A 21,617-nucleotide genomic window follows, 5' to 3' on the forward strand; every position below is an offset into this window, starting at 1 on the left:
GTTTTTATTATAGGAGCTATTTACTTTTTAACGCGCCGCTTGTCTCCGCTCTAGACAGGGTGTTCAATTTTGGGTGGAATTCGAAACTGCACGTTTACAAATGCCATAGCAACCGAGAGCAGTCACATCTTTAATGTACCGCTGCCGTAGACATTATTTTTTATGCACGAATGTGGAGTTAGCAAAAGGCTGTGCTGCAATAGCTGGATATTGAACACCATGATGTGCGCCTGAAGAAGAGTTGCAAAGCAATGATGTCATAGTTTTAAGTAGGAGCCATGGGAGAGCATATGGTTCGTACCCGCTACCGAAAGGAAGTGTTGCTTTGTTATGAGCAGGCGGCGCTGTAGCTGGCGGAAGAGGAGGTCGCCCAGCCCAGTGTCTCTTCGCCTGGAATAGAGAAGCCGAGGAGAAGACGCGAAAACGGTGGGAAGACAAAGCTGCTACAATGGCCGCGAAATCTGACGGGGTGCTAAAGATGAAAAAGAGTGATGTAGCATTTACGCCTTTGCAGAATTCGGATCACTCGGGTTCGGTTCAAGGGCTCGCTCCGGGATCGCAGCCGGATTCTGGAACCGGAGAGGCGGACTTCGTTAACGGCGAGTCGCGGTGCTGTGGCTCAAATTCGACATGTCTCCGCCTCGGCAGGGAGCAGCAGAAATACACGGTCTGGGACTGCCTGTGGATCCTCGCCGCAGTGACGGTGTATTTCGCGGATGTGGGCACTGATGTTTGGCTTTCTGTCGACTATTACCTCCGCCGCGACTACTGGTGGTTCGGGCTTACGCTGTTTTTTGTGGTGCTCGGCTCGTTCTCAGTGCAGGTCTTCAGTTTCCGATGGTTCGTGCATGATTTCAGCACCGAGCAGAGCTCCGGCGCCGGCGCGGCGAGCTGCTCTCACATGGATGGGAAGCTGCTCAGCTGCTCCGCTTCGCACGGAGACGTTGGAGCCCACCCGTCTACGCCTCAAAGACAGGCGTCCACGGCGAGCAAGAGCAACACCACAAGCAACAGCAGCAACAGTGCTACTGCAGCCCGGAATAGTAAGACACGCACAGCATCCTGTTCCCTCTGTATCTGGCTGTTGCAGTCCGTCATTCACATCTTACAGCTCGGACAAATCTGGAGGTAAGCTATTATTTTCAGTGGCACTTGTGATTTGAAGAGCTGAGGTCGCGTATTTATTGCTTTCCTCTTAAAAATGCATCACGTATTTTGTTTAGAGCAGCGTGGTTGAATGACATACTCCAAGCATGTTCTTGAGTTTGGACTGGTTGACACGTTAAGGCCTACACACACACACATTGTGTAGGCTGGAGAGCTAATTTATCATCCTGTTTTCACTGTAAAACTCATGCTCATATTCATGGTGGATCTGGCATAAAATGCTTGGCATCTATCTTGCAACAGAACAAGGAAAGTAAGCACTTGTAGTGTTTTATTTTTAGGTGACCTGACTTGCACAATGAAAAAAGATTTCTGTATTGAAACGAGCTCGAATGGCTGAAGAGTTCATGAGAATAGTGTAGACGTTCATTGACTCATTCCTTTCAAATCCATTATTAATGTAATTGAGAATAAACCTCATGGAGAACTAAATGCTATTAGAGGGTGATTGATTGCCTTGTATGAAAAGTAGTTGCAAATATTTCCCTGGTGGCATCTTACGGTGCATAAGGTTATTGGCTCACCCATGAAGTTGCATTCTCTTTGCAGGTCAATACATTAATTTGCCCATAGTTGTACTCAATGCTTACATCAGTGACAGAGCTAATGAACGGGATCACAGGAACCTATTCAGTTTCACAGCGTCAGCCCATCAGGGTCTTCGGAAGGCTGAATGAGTTCTGATCAGCATGTTCAATAGAGTGATATTCCATTTACTCAAGTCTTTGACCCTGTGGGTTGTATGTGGATGCTGTCCAAACAGCAAAGGATGTGGAATTGCTCAATTGGAATGAGGCCATCAAAGCTATGGTCTAATATATAATAGTGATTGCAAAGACGAGGTACGTTGTGATCACACCATTATGAAATCACACAGCGCTGTCGTTACAACAGATGAGGTATTTTCAGAGTAGATTGGATGCAATCTGCTGTCTTACAGCTGGTTTGGTTTGGGCTCCCATATTTGTGTCCAGTCAGCTCTCCAGTTTAAAGAATGTTGTTCGGCGGGAGTTGCTATTTGCTAATTAATTAAAAGCTAGTAGTGGGAAAGCTGAATGGAATGACTTAATAGCCCACTTCACAAAACTAGGCCACAACCACATCAATACAGCCCAAATGTTGTTTGTTTTCCGATTAGGCAGCTGATTTGGCAGGTTATTTTTCTTTTTCTTTTTTGGTGTCATCGTGTTGGTGTCACATTGTTTAGGCTGATGGGAATGTGTTCTCTCAGAGGGGGAGGATTGTTGAGACATGCGCTGCACGTGGCACTGTGCAAAGGTTCACTGGGGACATCTCACAAAGAAAAGCAATTTAAAAAAAGCTTGCTTCACTAATAAAGTTCTTGATATTCAACAAAGGAAATGTGTCAGGCTAAGTGATAGAATTGGAGATTGATTGTGCAAGGTGAAGGTCTAGGCTACATTTAGTTGTCACATATTGATGTATATAATATATAATAATGTATTCCCATAGTAGTGTGCAGGAAAAAATGTGTAGGAATGAGAAACCTCTAAACCTCTAACTGTTGTGTTGCATAAAAGTTTTTTTTAGGCTACATATGACCTTTAATTCAAAGGAATACACATGCATAAAGAGATTTTAGGTTGACATAATAGATTTTTCAACCATTGTTGCTGAATCATGCCGTCCTGTAAATATCTGGGCTGTTTGACACAGTTAGGTTTTTTTCATTGTGGTGCTGCGAAATTAATATTTGAATGTATTGTGAACATACATTTTTGAGTCTCCACATCACTAAAGCATGGTTATCTGACCGTGCTGAGAAATCTCTACCGATTCACGTTCTTCTCTCTGAGCTCAAAATCATTCGGCACCAATGGTGGAAAAGCACTTTTATACAAAGTCAGACTATTTATTATGCATAAAGTTATATGTTTTTTTTTTTAATGCTGGAAAGTACAAAACTAACGTAAAAAAGTTGTTATTAACAATAGCTTTAATGTCAATCAAAATACTCTACAAGTTGAAATATTTTCATTTTTGAACAGAAGTTAGCTATTCTGTTTGTTGGCCAGTATTAAAGACTCTGTGTGGTTAATGCACTTTGCTTTGAAAATATTTTAAATATTTATTGTTTTGGGACTTTAATTTTGTAATTTGCATTTTTTTTTTTAAACCTAACCTGAAGGTTTTCATACATTCTAGACTCTAGAATTTCTTGTTAAGCTGCTAGACTTGTTTTTCCATGGACTAAAATCATGTCTTGAATCCTTGTCTTACATACAGCACTTAATTAAAGACTAAAATTATCTGAAGGAAGATGCTTAGGCATTTCTGAAGCATGGCAACCTGACACAGTAACTCTTTATAGGGTTACGTAACCCTAAAACGGCTTCTGCCTCTCCATTAAAAATCCAGGGAACCAAAACTTAAAAGATCCAAAAAGGTTATAAAGGTGCCATAAAATGAATCCATATGAATCAAGCGGAATAAATTCTTAGTCTTGTGAAGAGATATATAACGCTTAATATGATGAACAGATTTAATTTAGGCTTTTATTCATATATAAACAAGCATCAAAAACAGTTCTGTGTGCTGGGCTAAATGCGTTTGTTGTATGTGCGTACATATGATGGTATTTTTATCACCTGAGAACTCGTGAAGAGCTTGAAATGTGTGAAGAAGTCAAAGCAGCACCAGGAATTCCTCTGTTACACAAACGAAGATCTGTACCGAACTGTGATGGGCAACGTATGTCCTATGACGAGAAAAAACTGGTATGCTTTTGCATTCTGTCCTTTTTAGAGTCATATCTTGTGACATCACATCCTGTTTTTGTTTCGTTCATATTTCAGTCGAACTGCACTAGAGTTTGTTTGAAAGCAGACCGAGACCCACCTTTTCAGGGCTCTCGCCCCACTTGTGCGCACCAGGGTTCAGATGGCAGCGTTCACACCAAGTCTGGATTAAACTGCTCGAATTCTTATCCATGTAATGCACCACTTCGGCTATTTTGCCAGTGTTGCCCGAATTCTGACCCCCGCCAAATTATTACTCCCCTAGTATTGGTAGGTTTAGGTTGTGGGGAAGGGGTTAGGGTTAGGGGTGGGGTTAGGATTAGGCAATCAGGTACTGACTTCAACGAGGGGGGTAATAATTTGGCAGGGAATCGAAATTCGGCACAACACCGGTATCGGCACGGGTAAATTGCAATCAAGGATTTTTTAAAATCCAGCACTCGAATTTAATCGAGAAATTGTGACAGCCCTAGCTTAATATGGATTTGTTTTGTCACCTTTTAGAATTTTTTTTTGATTTTTTACGTTTTGGCTAGCCTACCTGAACTTTCAATGGAGGGACAGAAACCTCTCAGGTTTCATTAAAGATATCTTAATTTGTGTTTTGAAGATTAACAAAAGTCTTATGAGTTTGGAATGACATGAGGTTGAGTAAATGATGGTAACATTTACATTTTTGGGTGAACTAACCCTTAGGGTGCTTTCACACTTGGTTCGATTGCCTGGTCCGAACCCGAGTTCAATTGCTCCCCCCTCCCCCTGCCCCCGCTGGACTGTGTTAACTCATATTATATTAATTGGGTCCAAACCGCGGTGTGTTTGCGTCATTAAAGCAGCAGCTATTTACCCCGTTGCTTGGTAACGACAGCGCAGGAGAAGGCAGAAAAATGCGTCTATCTGCTGCGAATGTACTGCAAATGCTCTGAAGAATGCTGAAGGCCGACAGATGCCGACCAGCTGTGTGAATTGGCCTTTAGTAGACAAACTAAAGTCAGGAGATATGAATTTCATAAATATGCAGTGGTCTTAAGATGGAATTCATATCCACACATAAACCACTCTCTTATTCCTTTCAAATGTCTTAAAAGCTAATTATTTTTAATTGCAGGTAATTAATTAAGCCCCTTATCATTTTGAAAGCCATTCTGCATATGTGTTTCTGCATGTGAAGTCTTGCTGATTGTGGTCTACATGATTGCACTGCAAATGAGCATGCACCAAACCACTGTGTGCTTGCCACTTGTTGTTGACTACATGCTGTGTATATATGGGTCTGAATAAAGTATGAAGCATTTATAGTCACACAGTAGGAGTCTACTTGGCACTGGGGTTATTATCCACGCCTGTATTTAACGTCCCATGCTTTTCCCCTCCGTGATGACCATGTACTCGTCTGGTAAAGAACATGGGTGCAGGTCACATAGACACTGCACTTCATTGCAGTCGCTCAGCTAATATTTTATTGATGGTAGTATTGATGTAATACAGAAAGTAACCAAAGATGGATAATACCCAGCTAACAGGGAACATGCTCAGTTAACATTCTGGCAAGGTTTTCTTAAAGTTGTGAACAAACATTCTTCCAGTAACATTAATAGAACATTTGTTCAAAGTTTTCTGGTCTTTAATAATGTTTTACATTTACATTTTACATTTAGTCATTTAGCAGACGCTTTTGTCCAAAGCGACTTACAATTTAGGACAAAGTTAAGTGAGTCATCGTGAAGAGGTAAAAACAACGCAAGAAGTGCTCAAAATACGAAGTTCAGGCATTGGTCAGAGTAGCATAAGCCCGATAAGCGAGGATTTAAAGGAAGAAGGAAAAAGGAATTTTTCTTTTTTTTCTTTTTATGAGGTTAAGTGCTCACGGAAGAGATGGGTTTTCAGCTGTCTTTTGAATGTTGTCAGGGATTCTGCATTCCGGATGAGGGTGGGGAGAGCGTTCCACCAGCATGGAACCGTGAATGAGAATGTTCTGGAAAGTGATTTTGTGGCTTTCTGTGATGGAACCACGAGACGTCGCTCGTTGACCGATCGTAGGCTTCTGGTAGGGATGTAGACTCGTAGGAGCGAGTGAAAGTAGGAGGGAGCTGAGCCTGTGATAGATCTGTAAGCAAGCGTCAATGCTTGAACTTGATGCGAGCAGCGAGTGGTAGCCAGTGCAGAGAGATGAACAGAGGAGTGACGTGGGCCCTCTTGGGCTCATTGAAGACAAGACGAGCTGCATCGTTCTGAACCATTTGTAGAGGTTTAGTTGCACATGATGGAAGTCCAGCCAGAAGAGCATTGCAGTAATCAAGCCTAGATATGACCAGGGCCTGGACGAGAACAATAATGTTCTCAAAACAATATTTACGGAGTGTTTTTTTTTTTTTTTTTTCTGAAATGTTTTAGCTGGACGTTCATCTAACATTTTTTTTTAAATGTTACTTGTTTCAGAAAGCATTCAGAAGTAACATTCCCATAATGTTTGGAGAATGATAAAACAGAATCAATGTTTCCTTAATGTTCACATAACCAAGAAATAAAACACTTTAAAGCATTTTAAAAACTGGGCATTTTAAATGTTTAGAGAACATTTCAGAAATAATGTGTTCATAACATAATGGGAACATTAGCAAAACATTCTTAGTTAGCTGGGTAACTGCTTGTGTTATGAAGCCAAGGTGTAAAATGGGGTCCTTATCCCACCTGTAAAGAGGCTCCTTTCGAAGCATCAGCTCTCCAGTGAAGCCTAATTTTGCCATATTAGGTATGGTAAAAGCCTAAATTACCATATTAAGTTAAACATGGAGATTTATGCCAATGAGTGTGATTTTATGTATAGCAATGCAAACAAATGGTACAGCTGAACCAGGCCATTGCTATTTAGTTCTATCCATGTCACCCATCCTCCCACCCACACTGTCTGCCACATCTCACTGAGAGAGAGTAGCCTATAATTTAGAAGCAAGGTGGCAGGTATCGGCACAGAGGAACATGCATTAGAACAGTCCAGAATTTACACTTTAGGGTTGAATTAATGAGCCATCACGCTTAAGCATGCAGAACACTGTGCCTAATTTCATAAGTTCTCATTTAATTCTGGTCTTATTTTAAGCCGAGATCCTCTGTGAAGTGCGTACTCGGAAAGATGTCAACACACCAGTTAGGCGAGTATTAATAATCAGATGTTTTTAATCACATTGCACTTGTCATGAATTACACTTAAAGAAACAGTAAATCAAAATGGAGGGGATATAATAGCACTCATGTCAAACTCAAACACTCAGAACAAAATACAACGAACAAAAGCAAACATAAAAAGCACAAAAAACAGTCTAGCTTGTAGTAGTAGGAACCTACAAGGCAAACATATACTTAACTTTATTGATTGAACCAAGCTTGAGGAGATAAAAGCTTATTATCACCTTTAGTATCACAAAATAAAAAGAAAATTGCAGTATAAAAGTTAAAGCCTCTTTAAGAACAAAGATTACTCCAGGCTGTCTTGAAGCAGCTCTCACATGAGAGGTAAGTGAGATCAGATCTGTGTATAGGTGCTTACAGCTGGGCTATGAACTTCTTGTGAGAATCTAATTTTCATTGAACTGTAATACACATCTAACAATACAAACATTTTAACAAAGCTCAATTTTGGTGCCATTAACAGGAATTCCACTGAGAAACGGGATAATAGAGAATGTGAGGGGGTCATTTCATTCCATCAGCATCAGAGACACCAAACAGCTTAGCAGTTGGTGGTCATATTTTAAGGTTTTAGAGGAGTATGTTGAGACATTATCCAGCAGATAGGCTTTTTGCAGAAGCCTTCTTGTTGTGGGACAAGATAGAACAAAACCAAATGTGGATAAATAAAGCACATTAGTTTAAGCACTAGTATTTTCACCCCCCAAATTTTTTTTTGAAGCCAGTTATTATCTTTAGCTGTAGTGTGTCATTAGGAAATAGTTCACATTCTCAAACATTCCTTTTTCCATTAATTGTAATAATACGGTGATATTTTTGCATGCACTAGGAGATCCGATCTCACCAACATCGAGTCTGTCTGTGATTACATGAAGAAACAGAAAAAACTGAGACAGACTAAATCCAGAAGAATTACAGGAACATCACCAAGATGTTTGACTGACTAAATTAAGACCCGGGAGAATAATGTCTACTATTAAAAAAAATGTTTAAAAAAATATACATATACATATACGTAAGTACGATACACACACTAGTTTGGGGTCGGTTAAAGTCTCGTACCCTCTGCAAGGCTGCATTTATTTGATCAAAACTACAGTAAAATTGGGAAATATTACAATAAAAATAACGGTTTTCTTTTTCAATATTTTTTAAAATGTAAGTTATTGCTGTTATGCTATTACTGCCATTACATACAGTGTCACATGATTCTTCTAAAATGCTGATTTGGTGCTCAAGAATCAATATTTAAAACAGCTGTGCTGCCCAATACGAAAACCTTTTTTTTTATTTAAATATAAGTTTTTGTTGAATAAAAAGTGTAAAAGAACAGCATTTATTTCAAATTTAAGAGTATATCTTTGTAAAAAACAAAAAACAAAAAAAAACCTAGTTTGAATTGGCTTGATGCTTCTGTGCAAGCCTGTTGGCTGTTATGTCTCCCCCTTGTCACTATTGATAAATATTGATGAAATGCTACAGTTGTTGGTTGAGACATTTTAAAGTATTTTGTAGGCTCCTTTTGATATTTGTTTCGCCTTTGTAGAGCTGTAAAGAGAGAATCTGTGTCATCTCTCAAGATACATTCTTGCTTTTAATAATCTGAGAAGTGATGAACATTGGAGGGCCCAAATGCTCAGGCTGATGCAAGTAGAGGACAACATATCTCAAGGTAGAATAAAATAACTGGTTTCTAATTTTTAGATAGTAAATCGTCCAAATGCATCTGCTCAGAGCGCTGGGCATGACAAGTCCCCCCGGCAGCCATTGTTTGAGTGTGCTGGTGCTGCTGATGACCTGTTTTCTCTGAGCTGGGTGTTTAGAGGTGGAGACATCAGGAGGCATCTCACCAGATGCAGCCCTGCAGTCCAACCTCGCCTGGCATGTCCTCTCTCACACCCACACCCCAACCGCACATTTATAATTAATGTTGAAAAATACAATTATAATTATGAGCATGGTTCATTTAACTAACAATCAAGTTCAAAATGATTCCAGCTGTAATGTATATTTGCTAGCCTGGCAAGCCAGACCTACATCAAGATGTTAGGTCTGGAAACTCACCATAGACGCGGTTTAATCCGAGGGGCGGGATAAACGGCTGTCTTTCAAATTCCCTCTGCACGCAATAGGACAGCGCTTAAACCAACCAGAGCGTTTTCCCAACAGCGGAGCTTAGTTGATAGATTCAACTTTTGCCATATCTGGCCGGCAAAACGACGAACACATCTTCCTTTTTTTAAGAATGACTTAAGTGCCGTTCTTTGCTCTTTTCTCAAAGAAAAACTTAACTTCAAGTCCTCCAGAGTCGCGGCCAAAGCCGATTCGAAAGACCGTTGTTCTCCATCAGCAGCCGTCATTCTTTGTTTTCAAGTGGCAGCCGTCGCAACTCTGTCGTCATATGTTAAGCCCGCCCCCGCCTACTCTATACACGACGTGATTGGCCTGACCCAATTTAGGTTTTTGCAGCTAGAAGGTCTATTGAGAGTTGCTAGACCCACCTGGCTGCGAAATACATTTTGCTGCCGCTAGGGTGCGTCTAGATTTCTAGGCTATATATTTGCAGGACCTGAGTGGAAGCGTTTGTGGACTGATGTTCTCGCTTTCCTCACCTTTCTCTTATCTGAGAAATGGTGACTGGTGGCTGAAGGTGTTAGACTAATGATTTGTATTTTTATACATGTCATCCAACTCTATGAATAAGCTCAGACTTAATCGTTTTTTTTCATCAGGAAGTCAGCTTATTGCCATTTGTATTGTGGTAAGGTTGAGTCATTTGGATATGAAGTCTGATATTGCCTATCTATCCCCCTTTTGTTTCCTCTAGGTATGCTGTATGATCCAGATTAGATGATAATTGGTCCTCATTATGTGCCTGCAATTTAAACCATATCTACATGCTTAGGCTTTTATGCCCTCCGTTGTGTTTTAATGCTTATTGACTTGTTTAATTTTGTATTGAATACACTGTTCGTCCCTGATTATGTATGTGGGTGGTAAAGAATTATTGCTGATTGCTAGAATTTTTGTTATAAGCTGTGAAATTGCTACACATTCAGACAGAAATGGCAGAGAATGCCACTCTTGAACTGTACTTTTATGAAGGATGTACAGTAGATGACCTCTGTTGAACCCTATAATAATGAAAAAAGCTGTTTGGGGCTCAACACCAGGATGTTAACAGCCTTTGCTTCACTCTAAGCTGAAAATAAGTGAGAAGGTGGAAATGGAGCAGCCAAAGTCAATAAAGAACAGCTCTGTGCCCTATCATATCCAGATCCTTTGCGATTCGACTACAGGATTGGTTTCTCTAAAAATTTAGCTTGTGGACGGTGATCAGATGAAGATTAAGATGCTGATAGAAAGTTAAATATTACTCAGTTAACCAATTTGCTTCTTATCGCCTCATTTTTATTTTTTCAGGTTACCTGTTGACTCAGCAAAAAGAAGAGAGGAACAGTAAACAATGTGTGGGGTGCCGTGTTGTGACCAAGACAGCACACCACACACTAAGGTTGCATTTACACTGCAAGTCTTAATGTACAGATCCGATCTTTTGACCATATCAGATTTTTTGGCCCACCTGTTTACATTCACTTTAGACAGGCATCCGATATCTGTTAGGCCTACATTAATTCCCGCCCAAAATGATTGTCAGTGATCTCTTTACTATGCACGCTTTACTCTGACTGAACGGAAATATACAGGAAAATAACGCAAATTTTCTTATCGACAGCTAGTTAGATCTAGAATTCTGAAGTGAAATAGAGTAGTGCTGTAAGATTACATTTTTAATGAATAAGAGGGAGAGAGAGACAGAGAGAGAGAGGCCTAATTTAATTAGGTTTAATTACAGCAAAGTTATCACCTCATTTTGAGAAATATAATGTAGCTTTAAGTAGTGAAGCTGTTTTATTTATAAAACTCATGGGTTATAGGTTAAAACCAGCTCCTGAATGTTTCTATACGCACGCAATTTCTTTCCTTTATAAAGTTCCCACCTCAATAAAAAAGCTGCAAGCGCATACAGGCACATCTGCTTCATAATACGGCAATAAAAAGCAAATGTGTTGCCCTCACCTTGTGGTGGCTTGAAATTCAAGGGGGAATCGTATACGTTTTTAGACGTATGTCGGATGTTCAAATATCGGATATGTATCTGATTAAAAACCACATTTGGAAGTGGCTCAGATCGGATGCGGAAAAATCGGATCTCGTGCGGATGTTTTTGCTCACACATGTGCAACAAATTCCAATCTGTCTCATCTGACTCCAGCCTGTGAGTACAAAATGTTTTGTGCCGGTGTAAACGCAGCCTAACAGATTCCATTCACAAACAACCAGAGTCCCGACTGTGAACATGGGAAATGGCAAAATCTTTCCCCACACAATAGGATTTCTGATCGTAAATATTCAACATGTTGGATATTTACGATTAAAGATCGTGTGTCGGGACACGTTCCTCCGAGTAGATTTATTCACTCTTAACACACCTCACACCACAGGGAAATCTGATAAGATGATCTATAGAACCATTAAGATAATCAGGACTTTACCTAGGAATGTTGGAAGGGGAGAGCTGGGTCCAAAATCGGCCCAATTATCTTGTAGTGTGGGTGCTTTTAGATGCTCTCCAGGTGCATGTTTGCATTATAATGCTTTGTTTTGTTTGGCTGAGAGCTGGTGACAAGGGAGCGATCCTTCTAATGTCACAACTACGAGCAAGGCCCGGCGTGGGTTGCCCACCTTGGATGAATATTTAACATTGCGTGCTGTGAGAGACCTGACTGCCACCTCTTGCATTATTTACCACATTCCGGCTTGTCATGCGGTGCGTCTCCCAAACTACCTCACTGCTTAAAGTGACCGAAAAACACTGACAATGAATCCATCTTACTGTTTAACACCATTTCATCGCCAGTATGAGTAGATATCAGAGCAGCAGCTTTGCAAGAATGACCGGAGATTCACTTGTAGGAAAGGACATTTATAAATGACCATCTGTGACTTTAGGTTTTCAGATGTTTCTCCTGAGAAAAGGCCCCATAATCTTGCATGTATGTTTGTTTATAGACAAATATAGACATATGTGGGTTTTCTGTTTAAAATGAAATTTATTTCTGTGATGGCAAAGCCAATATTTCAGTCTGCAATGTCACATGATTCTTCAGAAGTCTTTCTTATCATCAATGTTGAAAACAGTTGTGCTATTAATATTTTTGTGGAAACCATGATACATTTCCTAGAATTCTTTGATTAATTGAAAGTTCAAAAGAACAACATTTATTTGAAATAGAAATCTAACTTTATAAATGTCTTTACTGTCACTTTTGATCAATTTAATGTCCTTTCTGAAAAAAAGTATTAATTTCTTTAAAAAACTATTTGTTCTGACCCCAAACTTTTGAACAGTAGAATAATCTACCATATTTGTGTATTGGGTACATTAGCACGAAATATTATAAAAATGATTAAGAACTCCATTAAATCAAAATGAGTTTTGTGACTTTTAGTCCATGTCTGCTAGATTTGAGGTCATTTTCATGTCATTATATTGATTAAAAAAATTAACCTAAATTACACGTTTATTTACATTCATTTAGAAAACCATGCTTGTCAAGCGATTTTAAATGAGTTGCTGATCTCAGGTGTGTCTGTGGAGACAGAAGTGGCAATAGTTTGTGTGATGCAACTGATGATCAGTCCATTGAGCAGCTGCCCAACTATCCATGGCCCATCACTCCTCATGTGATCTGTTTCTTGAAATCAAGTGAAAAATATCAGGACACTCACTCCATTAAGCTCTCTTCGGAGAGAGAGAGAGAGAGAGAGAGAGAGAGAGAGAGAGAGAGAGAGAGAGAGAGACAGACAGAGAGAGAGAGAGCAGGACTCTCAAGAGCAGGTACAACTTTTTCACAGGACTGTCACAAGATACAGCAAGGATGCATTAACTTGATCAAAAGTGAAGTGACAGTAGACATTATGTTATAAAAGATTTCTATTTCAAATAAATGTTCTTTTTAACTTTGAATCCTGAAAAAAAAAAAAATATCACAGTTTACAAAACTATTAACAAGCAACTCTGATGATAATAATCAGAAATGTTTCTTAAGCACAGAATCATCATATTAGAATGATTTCTGAATGATCATGTGACACTGAAGCCTGGAGTTATGATGCTCAACATTCAGCTTTGCCATCACAGGAGTGAGTTAAAATGTATTAAAATAGAAAATGGTTATTTTAAAAACTGTAATAATATTTAAAAAATAATTGTTTTCATTGTTTGTTTGTTTTATCAGATATATGCAGCCTTGGTGACATCAAATACATCAAAATCTTTTAAGTAAAATTTAAAATGTAAAGCATTTGACTGTGCAGCAATAATGTGAGCATCAGTGAGTACAGTAAACATCATGACAAAATATGAAAATGCATTAATATGCTACTATATGCATGTGTTTATAAGGCAGGCTTAACATGCATCATTCAATTTTATACAATAAGTAACAGGAGGTCCCTGCCTCATCTCTCTCTCTACCAAGGGATTCTTCACCTGAAAATAGTTCAATACCCGGGTCTAAAATGCTTTAACATGTTTCAGACTGCAGTACCAGCAAAATGTTTCTCAGAGTATGATAGTATATTTAAGCATCAAAGCACAGTTTGTGTATCACACAACAGATGTAAAGCAGCAGAAAATAAAGAATAAATGAAGATGCAGAAAAGGAGACTTGGTGGACCTCAGACAATTACTGTTTCCATGGCAATAGACATTGACTTGATGACATGGCGCTTGTTCTCCATTACCTGCGTTAATCTGTTTTTCCAAAACAGTCTGGCTGTCTTGTTTATTTGTTTTGTCAAGAATATAAGTATGTGTCTGTATAGTGCAGAATCAGTTCTGGGAGACGGTCGTCACAGTTAGTGATGTCGCAATCGCATACTGACTAGTAGGTACTACATTTGGTTTGAAATGTACTTTGTGACCGTTAAATAAAGTATGTTCTAAATAGTATGAATATGAGTAGGATGAATGAAATTCGGATGTATATCCACCATGTCATCACTGTCATGTGACATACTGCGTCAGTTGCGTTGCTTTACTGTAAGTAGTAGGTCGTCCGGGTACTTTTCACCTACTGTTTCCTAAATACTATATGAATTTGGACATACTACTTGGCTCAAATACTGTTTTTCGCCTATGTGGGGAAGCATATTCGGACACAGGGTAGGTCACAGTAAAATAGGATGCAGAAATTTTTAACTTTTCAAATGACTCAATCCAGAAAATAAGGAAAGAAGCAGTTCTGCGTCTCTTAAATCACCCATCCTTTAATGTGCAAGGAGAACAATTTCATTTGAGTCTGTTGCTCTGAAATGGAGAGCTCTTAAATATATTTCCCACACCTCTTGAATCTGCTCCACTTAAAGGATGCCTGCTGTTATAGACTAGTTGCTTGCCACATAGTTTGACTGAGCGGAGTTTCTCTCTCAAGCAGTGAAAGCACGCAGGAGTTCATCACGGCACTGATTTAACGGGTCAAAGCTCTGATTATTATGAATCCCAGTACACAGAAAATCACTTTGACCCTTCTACATATCCTTAATTGCTCTCTAGGTTTTGATTATGCTTTTACCGTCTGATATGGGTCATTTGAGACGTTGTGTCATTGGGCTGCAGGATTCAAAGAGAGGCAGAAATGCGAGTTTGCTTGTGATTTGTAATTTGCAGTGTGCAATGCTCCGCGTGGGTGAACTCGAAATGAGTTCAAGAAAGCTCCCAGGCCGCTTTCTCCCAGGCGTGTTCTGTCCCATGCATCTTTTCATATCTACTCACTCATGTCAGGACAGACATTTCATGTAAATATTTGAAAATGTACATTATACAGTGTGATAGGAAATGTGGCAATAGGAAATTAAACTTTCATGCCGAAATAATGATTCATAAATAACTTGATTAAATAACTAATTTAAAACCAATTGAAAGCAGCAAAATCCCTCCTGGTGGCTGTAAACATGAAATGTGTTAAACTAAACTGTATATTATCATTATCATTATCATCATTAACAATAATAATAATTCCAATCCAATCCACAGAAAATCCATAATTGTAATTCTAATCTAATAGTAGGAATAGGATTAGTATTATACGCCGAATATCTGTGACCATACTTTCATCAACAGAAATTATGTGTATTGTGCATATAATTGGCTTTTCATAAAACGTGGCTGTCTATTCAGTAGAAACACACAAAAAATGAATTCAGTGATGCATGACTAGACAAAACAGCGAAAAAAGTGCTGTGTTGTTTATTTTTGCCAAAAACTTCAACACCCAGATGACGCAAGATTTTGCAGATGACGCAAAATAAAATGATGCGTTACAGTATGTGCACGTACACACTACACACCTGTTACGATTTTGACAGAGAAGCTTTTTTTTTCTGTTAAGTACGCATCTTGCACAAATGATTAGTGAATGAGACCCAGTATTTGTGTGGTCAGAGAGGTGGACTACATGTGAATGCTGCTCTGCTTCCTGCAGTGGTTCAGTTATCTGTGAGAATTGTGCTCATGGGTCGAAACTGTCGTCAGTAAACAATGCAAAGCCTCAATCAAGGCTTTTCCCTCAGAGCTTTTCAAGGCTTAGAGAGGATGCAGCGTTTATTGGTGGCTGAGAAGGCAGGCCGCTACAAACTTGAGGGAGATGAATACACACAGAGACGAGGATTAAGAAGTGTCTGGGAGGAATGACAAATCCCAGATTTCTCTTTTAGAGCAGAAAGAAGCCGTTAACGCCACTCTTGATGAAGTGTAAATGCAGAACGTGTTCAGCGGCGCAAATCTAAGCGAGCCAGACCCCATTGTAAGTTTGAGTGGCAACGCAAAGTATCTCGGTATGTATGAGATATTTTGAATTTTCTCATCTCGTATCAGTTATGCAGTGCTTCGCTCTCATTGATGTGCCATATCCACACGTTCTCATACTAACCTGTAAAAATAGGAATTAGGTTGTGTATGTGAATTCTTGCAGAAAATGTTTAGTATGTATGACTGTTGGCATGGAATAGTCTAAGAGAAGGTTTTCACTTTGTCTTTACTGAACATGCTGTATTTAAACCAGGGTTGTGTGTTGGAATTAAAAATGCCTTGATTTGAAATTCAGTATAAAACAGGATGCAGAATTGCAATTCTGAATTTGAATCTAAGGAAGTAGCCTAAAATTTAAACAAATGTAAGTAATTAATTAAAAAAGCAAAGTTTGTTTTAAATGTTGAATGTTTACTTGAAAGTTTGGTTTGATGGATGGATGAATGAATGCATGTATGATGTTGAGATAAATGGATACTGTGTGTGTATCTATCTATCTATCTATCTATCTATCTATCTATCTATCTATATACATAGATAGATTGATTGATAGATAGATAGATAGATAGATAGATAGATAGATAGATAGATAGATAGATAGATAGATAGATATATAGAATAAGATATAGATATTGATACATAAGGATATACTGTAGATAGATGTGGATAGATATGGGTAGATATAGATACAGTAGATGTGGATAGACATGGATAGATGTAGATAGAGGTGGATGCATATGGATAAATATGGATAGATAGGTGAAATGCCACCTATTGAACTTTTAAATATTAACTATTGAACTATTGAATATTTTTTATAGGCCTATTTCTATATTTATATTCATCATATTTAAACTTTTGTGGACCAGGATGGAAGAACATTTCATTTCCTAGAATACATCACCTGTTGAATTTCTTTGAATCACAATTCAATAAATGTGTCTTCCTCTCATTCCAATTCAAATTCCACTTGAACTTGGGATGTGTGCTGCATTGCAGTGCATTCACCTTTGAGAATGTGTGTGTGTGCAGTGAGTTAATTACGTCATTCTTGTCCAGCACAAATCACAACCTGGGCTGGTGCACGTGTGCAGCTGGAGCACAGCTGGGAAGTACTGGCAACACACTGTGTGTGTGTGTGTGTGTGTGTGCGTGCATGCGTGTGTGTGTGTGTGTGTGTGTGTGTGTGTGTGTGTAGAACTGTGAGCGTGCCAAGCAGCCCAGGGCCGCCATCACATGATCACATGCGTTTATGAATGCGCAAGTCAAGGGTGCTAAGTGCTACGCTCTGCAGAATAAATTCACAAAAGTAAAGTAAAGTGTTTTACTGGAAGGTTATGCGCATGAAAAAGATTGCTTCGTCCATCTAAAGGCCATCATGGTGATGTTGCGATTTAATTTTCAAATACTCCATTGACAATGGAACTTAATTTCATGCCTCATTAGGTTTATTTGTAATGAAAAGGAAAGGGAAGTACTGATGATAACTGGGACGGGAACCTCAAGTGCCCTTTGAAGTGGGATCTCTGAGTCACATTTATTTCTGTGTGGAGACTGACCAGCAGAGAAACCCACCTCACACTAGGACAGACCAGCTGTGAAACCACTCCTGTTCTGAGCTACCTCTATTACAATGTACAGTATGCAGAATAGGGCCAGAAATTATTTTAAAAGTAAAATATTTTATTTGTCAGTAAATGGTGAAATGCAAAGTGAAGAAGCTCCTTTATTGACTATTTTGGGACAAACTAACTCTTAAATTTTATTTGAAGTTTAGCATTGTTTTATCTTTTTATCAGAAATGTCCGAATGCAGTTTGAAACACTTATTTGTGATTAGCCTATTTTTTTTGCAAGAAAAAAAAAAAGAAGATTTATATAGTATATTATTAAACAATTATATGAGTAATTAATCACTTATGATACATATTATATTAAAAATATTAAATAAAAATATTAAGTGTTTAAAAATATTTTGTAAAAAATTAAATGTTGGATACAGTCAAAAAAGGGTCAGTACCACAAATGTGGGACAAAATATTTTGTAGGGAATTTAATGTTTAAAGCAAACTTTTTATGGAATTTTAATTTTACATAAACACTTCTCACTTCATAAAATCATGAGATTTGTGCTTCTGGTGCTTAAAGAAAAGTGCCAAATTAATAGAAAGTGCAATAAAAAAAATAAAAAAAAGTGATGAAATGTCTTTTATTCAATAAGTGTTGGTTCTCTATAAAGTTATTTATCTTTTTGACTGTTATCTTCTAAATGATTCTGTTTGGACCCATCATCAGATGTGTTGATCTGAGCTGTCAGTCAGTTGGTTGTTGAGTGGATCAGCGGAGCACTGGGAGACTACGGGAACTCTGGTGGACAGGACAACATCATCATTCCTGATCAATATTCTAGACAGCTCTTGGACAGTGTAGGGGATGGGGTGCTTTGAGTTAAAGTGGAGGAAATTGTTTGTCAGAATTAAAGGGTGTCTGCAGTTTTCAGGGGCAAGGATGGATGTTTGCATATTTATGTTAATAAATATATTTAAAAAGAAATGCTCCTCAACAGGGGGTAGTTTAGATGTAAGGGCAATTTGGAATTCAAAATGAGGGAAGTTTAAACACCATGCTTCTGATTTTGTTTGTGTATATATAATTAAAAATGGAATGTACATTTCAAAATAAATTAAATCGAAAACAGTTATTTGAAATTGTAATGCTATTTCGAAATATTTTACTGCATTTTTGATCAAATAAATGCAGCCTGCATGGTTGAGAATAAGAGACTTTTCAAAAACATTACGAAATCTTACCAACCCTAAACATATGAATGGTAGTAAAATATGTCTAAAACTGCCCTAACAATTTTCAGTTAGTGACCAATTGTGCTACTGTTCACAACCTGAAGCGAACTTAAGAATTGCTCTAATTTGTGTTCAGCGCACCACTAAGAAGGGTTCAGACAGTGGCGTGCACAGCCCTCCTCAGGGGCTGGGGCGGAAGGACCAAAAAAGGCAAAAAAAAGAAGAGTTGGATGGGTTTTTTTTGGTTTTCATCCTTTCTTTCCTTGGCATTCTATGAAAAGACGTTGATACAATTAGCAAAACACATCAAACGAAAATAGGGAAATGATGATAATATTACTAAATATGATTTACTTTACCAAACAAAACAGTGAGAATCAAGAAGGTAATTATTAGGAATTAATGTTTAGTTTTGTTGATGTTGTAAATGTTATGCATGTATTATATCCATGAAAGTGTTAGCTATCATGAAATCACCAACACTTTACAATAAGGTTTCATTAGTTCAATTTGTTAACATGAAATAATGAACTGCACTTCTACAGCATTTATTAAGCTTAGTTATTTCAGCATTTACTAAAACATTATTAAAATCAAAAGTTGAATTTGTTAACATTAGTTAATGCACTGACTGTGACATAACATGAACAAACAATTAACAGTTGTATTATTATTAACTAAGATTAACAAATACAGTTAACAATTGTAAATGTGTTGCTCATGATTAGTTTATGTCATGAATAATAAGCAACTGAACCTTATTGTAAAGTGTTATGAAATCAAAGATATAAATTCCTTACAATTTAGAGTTGGGCATGGACTTAAGATTTCATTTCACTAGATGTATTTCCCTAATCTAATAAGCAGAGCCGGACAGTAACGGAGTACATTTCCTTGAGTACAGTGCTTGAGTACAATTTTGAGGGATCTGTACTTTACTCGAGTATCATTTTTGGGGAGTACTCATGACTTTACTCAAGTACATTTGAGAGGCAAATATTGTACTTATTACTCCACTACATTTCTATCCATAACTGTGAGTACCCGTTACTTCAAAAAAAAAAAAAAAACATCTCGGAAACCCTCTCAAACATGATTGGATTGTGCAGGCGCCACTGATTGGGACAGCCTATCAGCAATCACCTTCAGCTTTCCGCCAAAGTCAACTCCATGGTCAGATTTAGATAAGAGACGAAACCATGGACGAAACAATGGATGAAGACGCAGCAGGTCCATCCCGGGAGCGATATTTTTTTCCCCATGATGGTAGGGGAAGACTCATGAATATTCATTAGGGAAGTCATCCCTGATTGGTCTTAACCCCAGTGACGGGTAGGTTTAGGGGTGGGGTTAGGGGTAGGTCATCAGACCAATCAGGGATGACTTCCCTAATGAATATTCATGAGTCTTTCCCTACCATCCTGGGAAAAAAATATCGCATCCCGGGAATGTGCCAAGCCGTGGCCCCACCTCGCCAGACTATTTCAGTTTTCTGAACAAGTTAATGATAGTTTTCGCTTCAAGTGTTTGCTGTGTTTACCAATGTAAGCACTGTGGCAGTAGTAATGCAATATTTAGAAAATGTACTCTTGTACTCTTGATATTCAAGTACTTTTACTTAAGTAGACATCTGACTGTAGTACTTTTACTTGTACTTGAGTAAAATTTAGCAAGGGGTATCTGTACTTTTACTCAAGTAATGTAGCTGTGTACTCTGTCCGCCTCTGCTAATAACACTTGCTATGGCCTTGGATAAAAACAAATAACATTGTCAGGACTCAGAATGCGGCTAAAATCGAGTTATACTTTTATTATAGTTAAGCATAACTCGCATGTTGCCGCAACTTTTACAGTAGTATGGTAGGATAAATGTAACTTTTCCGTATTAGCTTAACGTTACCTGCTGCTCGTGTAGTTTGAAGACTCGCGGCGAACTGCTGCATACGTATCGCTGCAAAGGAAACTCCGCCTACCACTTCACCTTCATTTTTATATAATATTTATTTTGTATTAGCCTATTATTGTTAGTGGCAATGGTGTATAAGTGTATTGTTATTTATTCTAATATTTATAATAATAATTATTATTATTTACAATTATCAGAGAGGGGCACCATACATTTTGAGACAAAATGTAAAATGTCAAATATTCAGGCATATTTGAACCCCTCCCCCACTGGTTTCAAATATGGGTTGGTTGATGAACGGCGGTATGAATAAGTATGGAATAGATGAATTCTGATTAGTGTTTTACTGTGACCTTTTTTTTCATTCTTTATCAGCAGAAATACAGATATGAGGAATAAATAGAGGCAAAAGGTTGATTTGTTATTCAGAGGCCTTGTTGCTCTGAGACGATCAAAACAGCGTGATTCATTCGTTCTCATAAGTGGAGTATTCCTGCGAGTCCTCTTTGGTTTACTTAGAAGAACTATTGTACTGCTATTAAATGAAGGTTAATGAATATACATTTCTATTCCATGGCCCATCTTTGCACTTTTATAGAGGGCTGTTACAGAAAATCAGCAAATTCGGCTCAGAACACCGTAGGTCTAACCCAAGTCAATCTGGCTGTGTAACGTCAGTCGGCTTGAAAATATAGAGCAGGTATCATGCTCTACTGCATTATGACACATAAGACAAGGGAAGCACAAGACATAATCACATGATGGCAAGAAAAAACATGACAAATGGGATACATGACTATGAGAATTTCAAAATAATAGACATGAAACATGAACATGAAACAAAACCCAAAACTAAATATGACAATATTATTACAAATTAAAATAACTGTTCTCTATTGTAATATGTTTATACAATGTAAA

At 38.2% G+C, this 21,617-nt stretch overlaps 1 protein-coding gene across 1 annotated transcript in view; it reads left to right on the forward strand.

Annotated features, from left to right (window-relative positions):
* Positions 1–311: 311 nt before the first annotated feature.
* The window catches only part of xkr4 (XK related 4), a 55,374-nt gene continuing 34,068 nt past the window's right edge, over positions 312–21,617 (forward strand). Inside the window, exon 1 of the mRNA XM_084120023.1 lies at positions 312–1,128. Within this exon, the coding sequence (XP_083976149.1) occupies positions 449–1,128 (680 nt within the window). The 5' untranslated portion in view covers positions 312–448. The remainder of the gene's footprint in view (positions 1,129–21,617) is intronic.

Source organism: Abramis brama (assembly GCF_963993115.1).
Source record: "Abramis brama genome assembly, chromosome: 7".
Classification (NCBI taxonomy): domain Eukaryota; kingdom Metazoa; phylum Chordata; class Actinopteri; order Cypriniformes; family Leuciscidae; genus Abramis; species Abramis brama.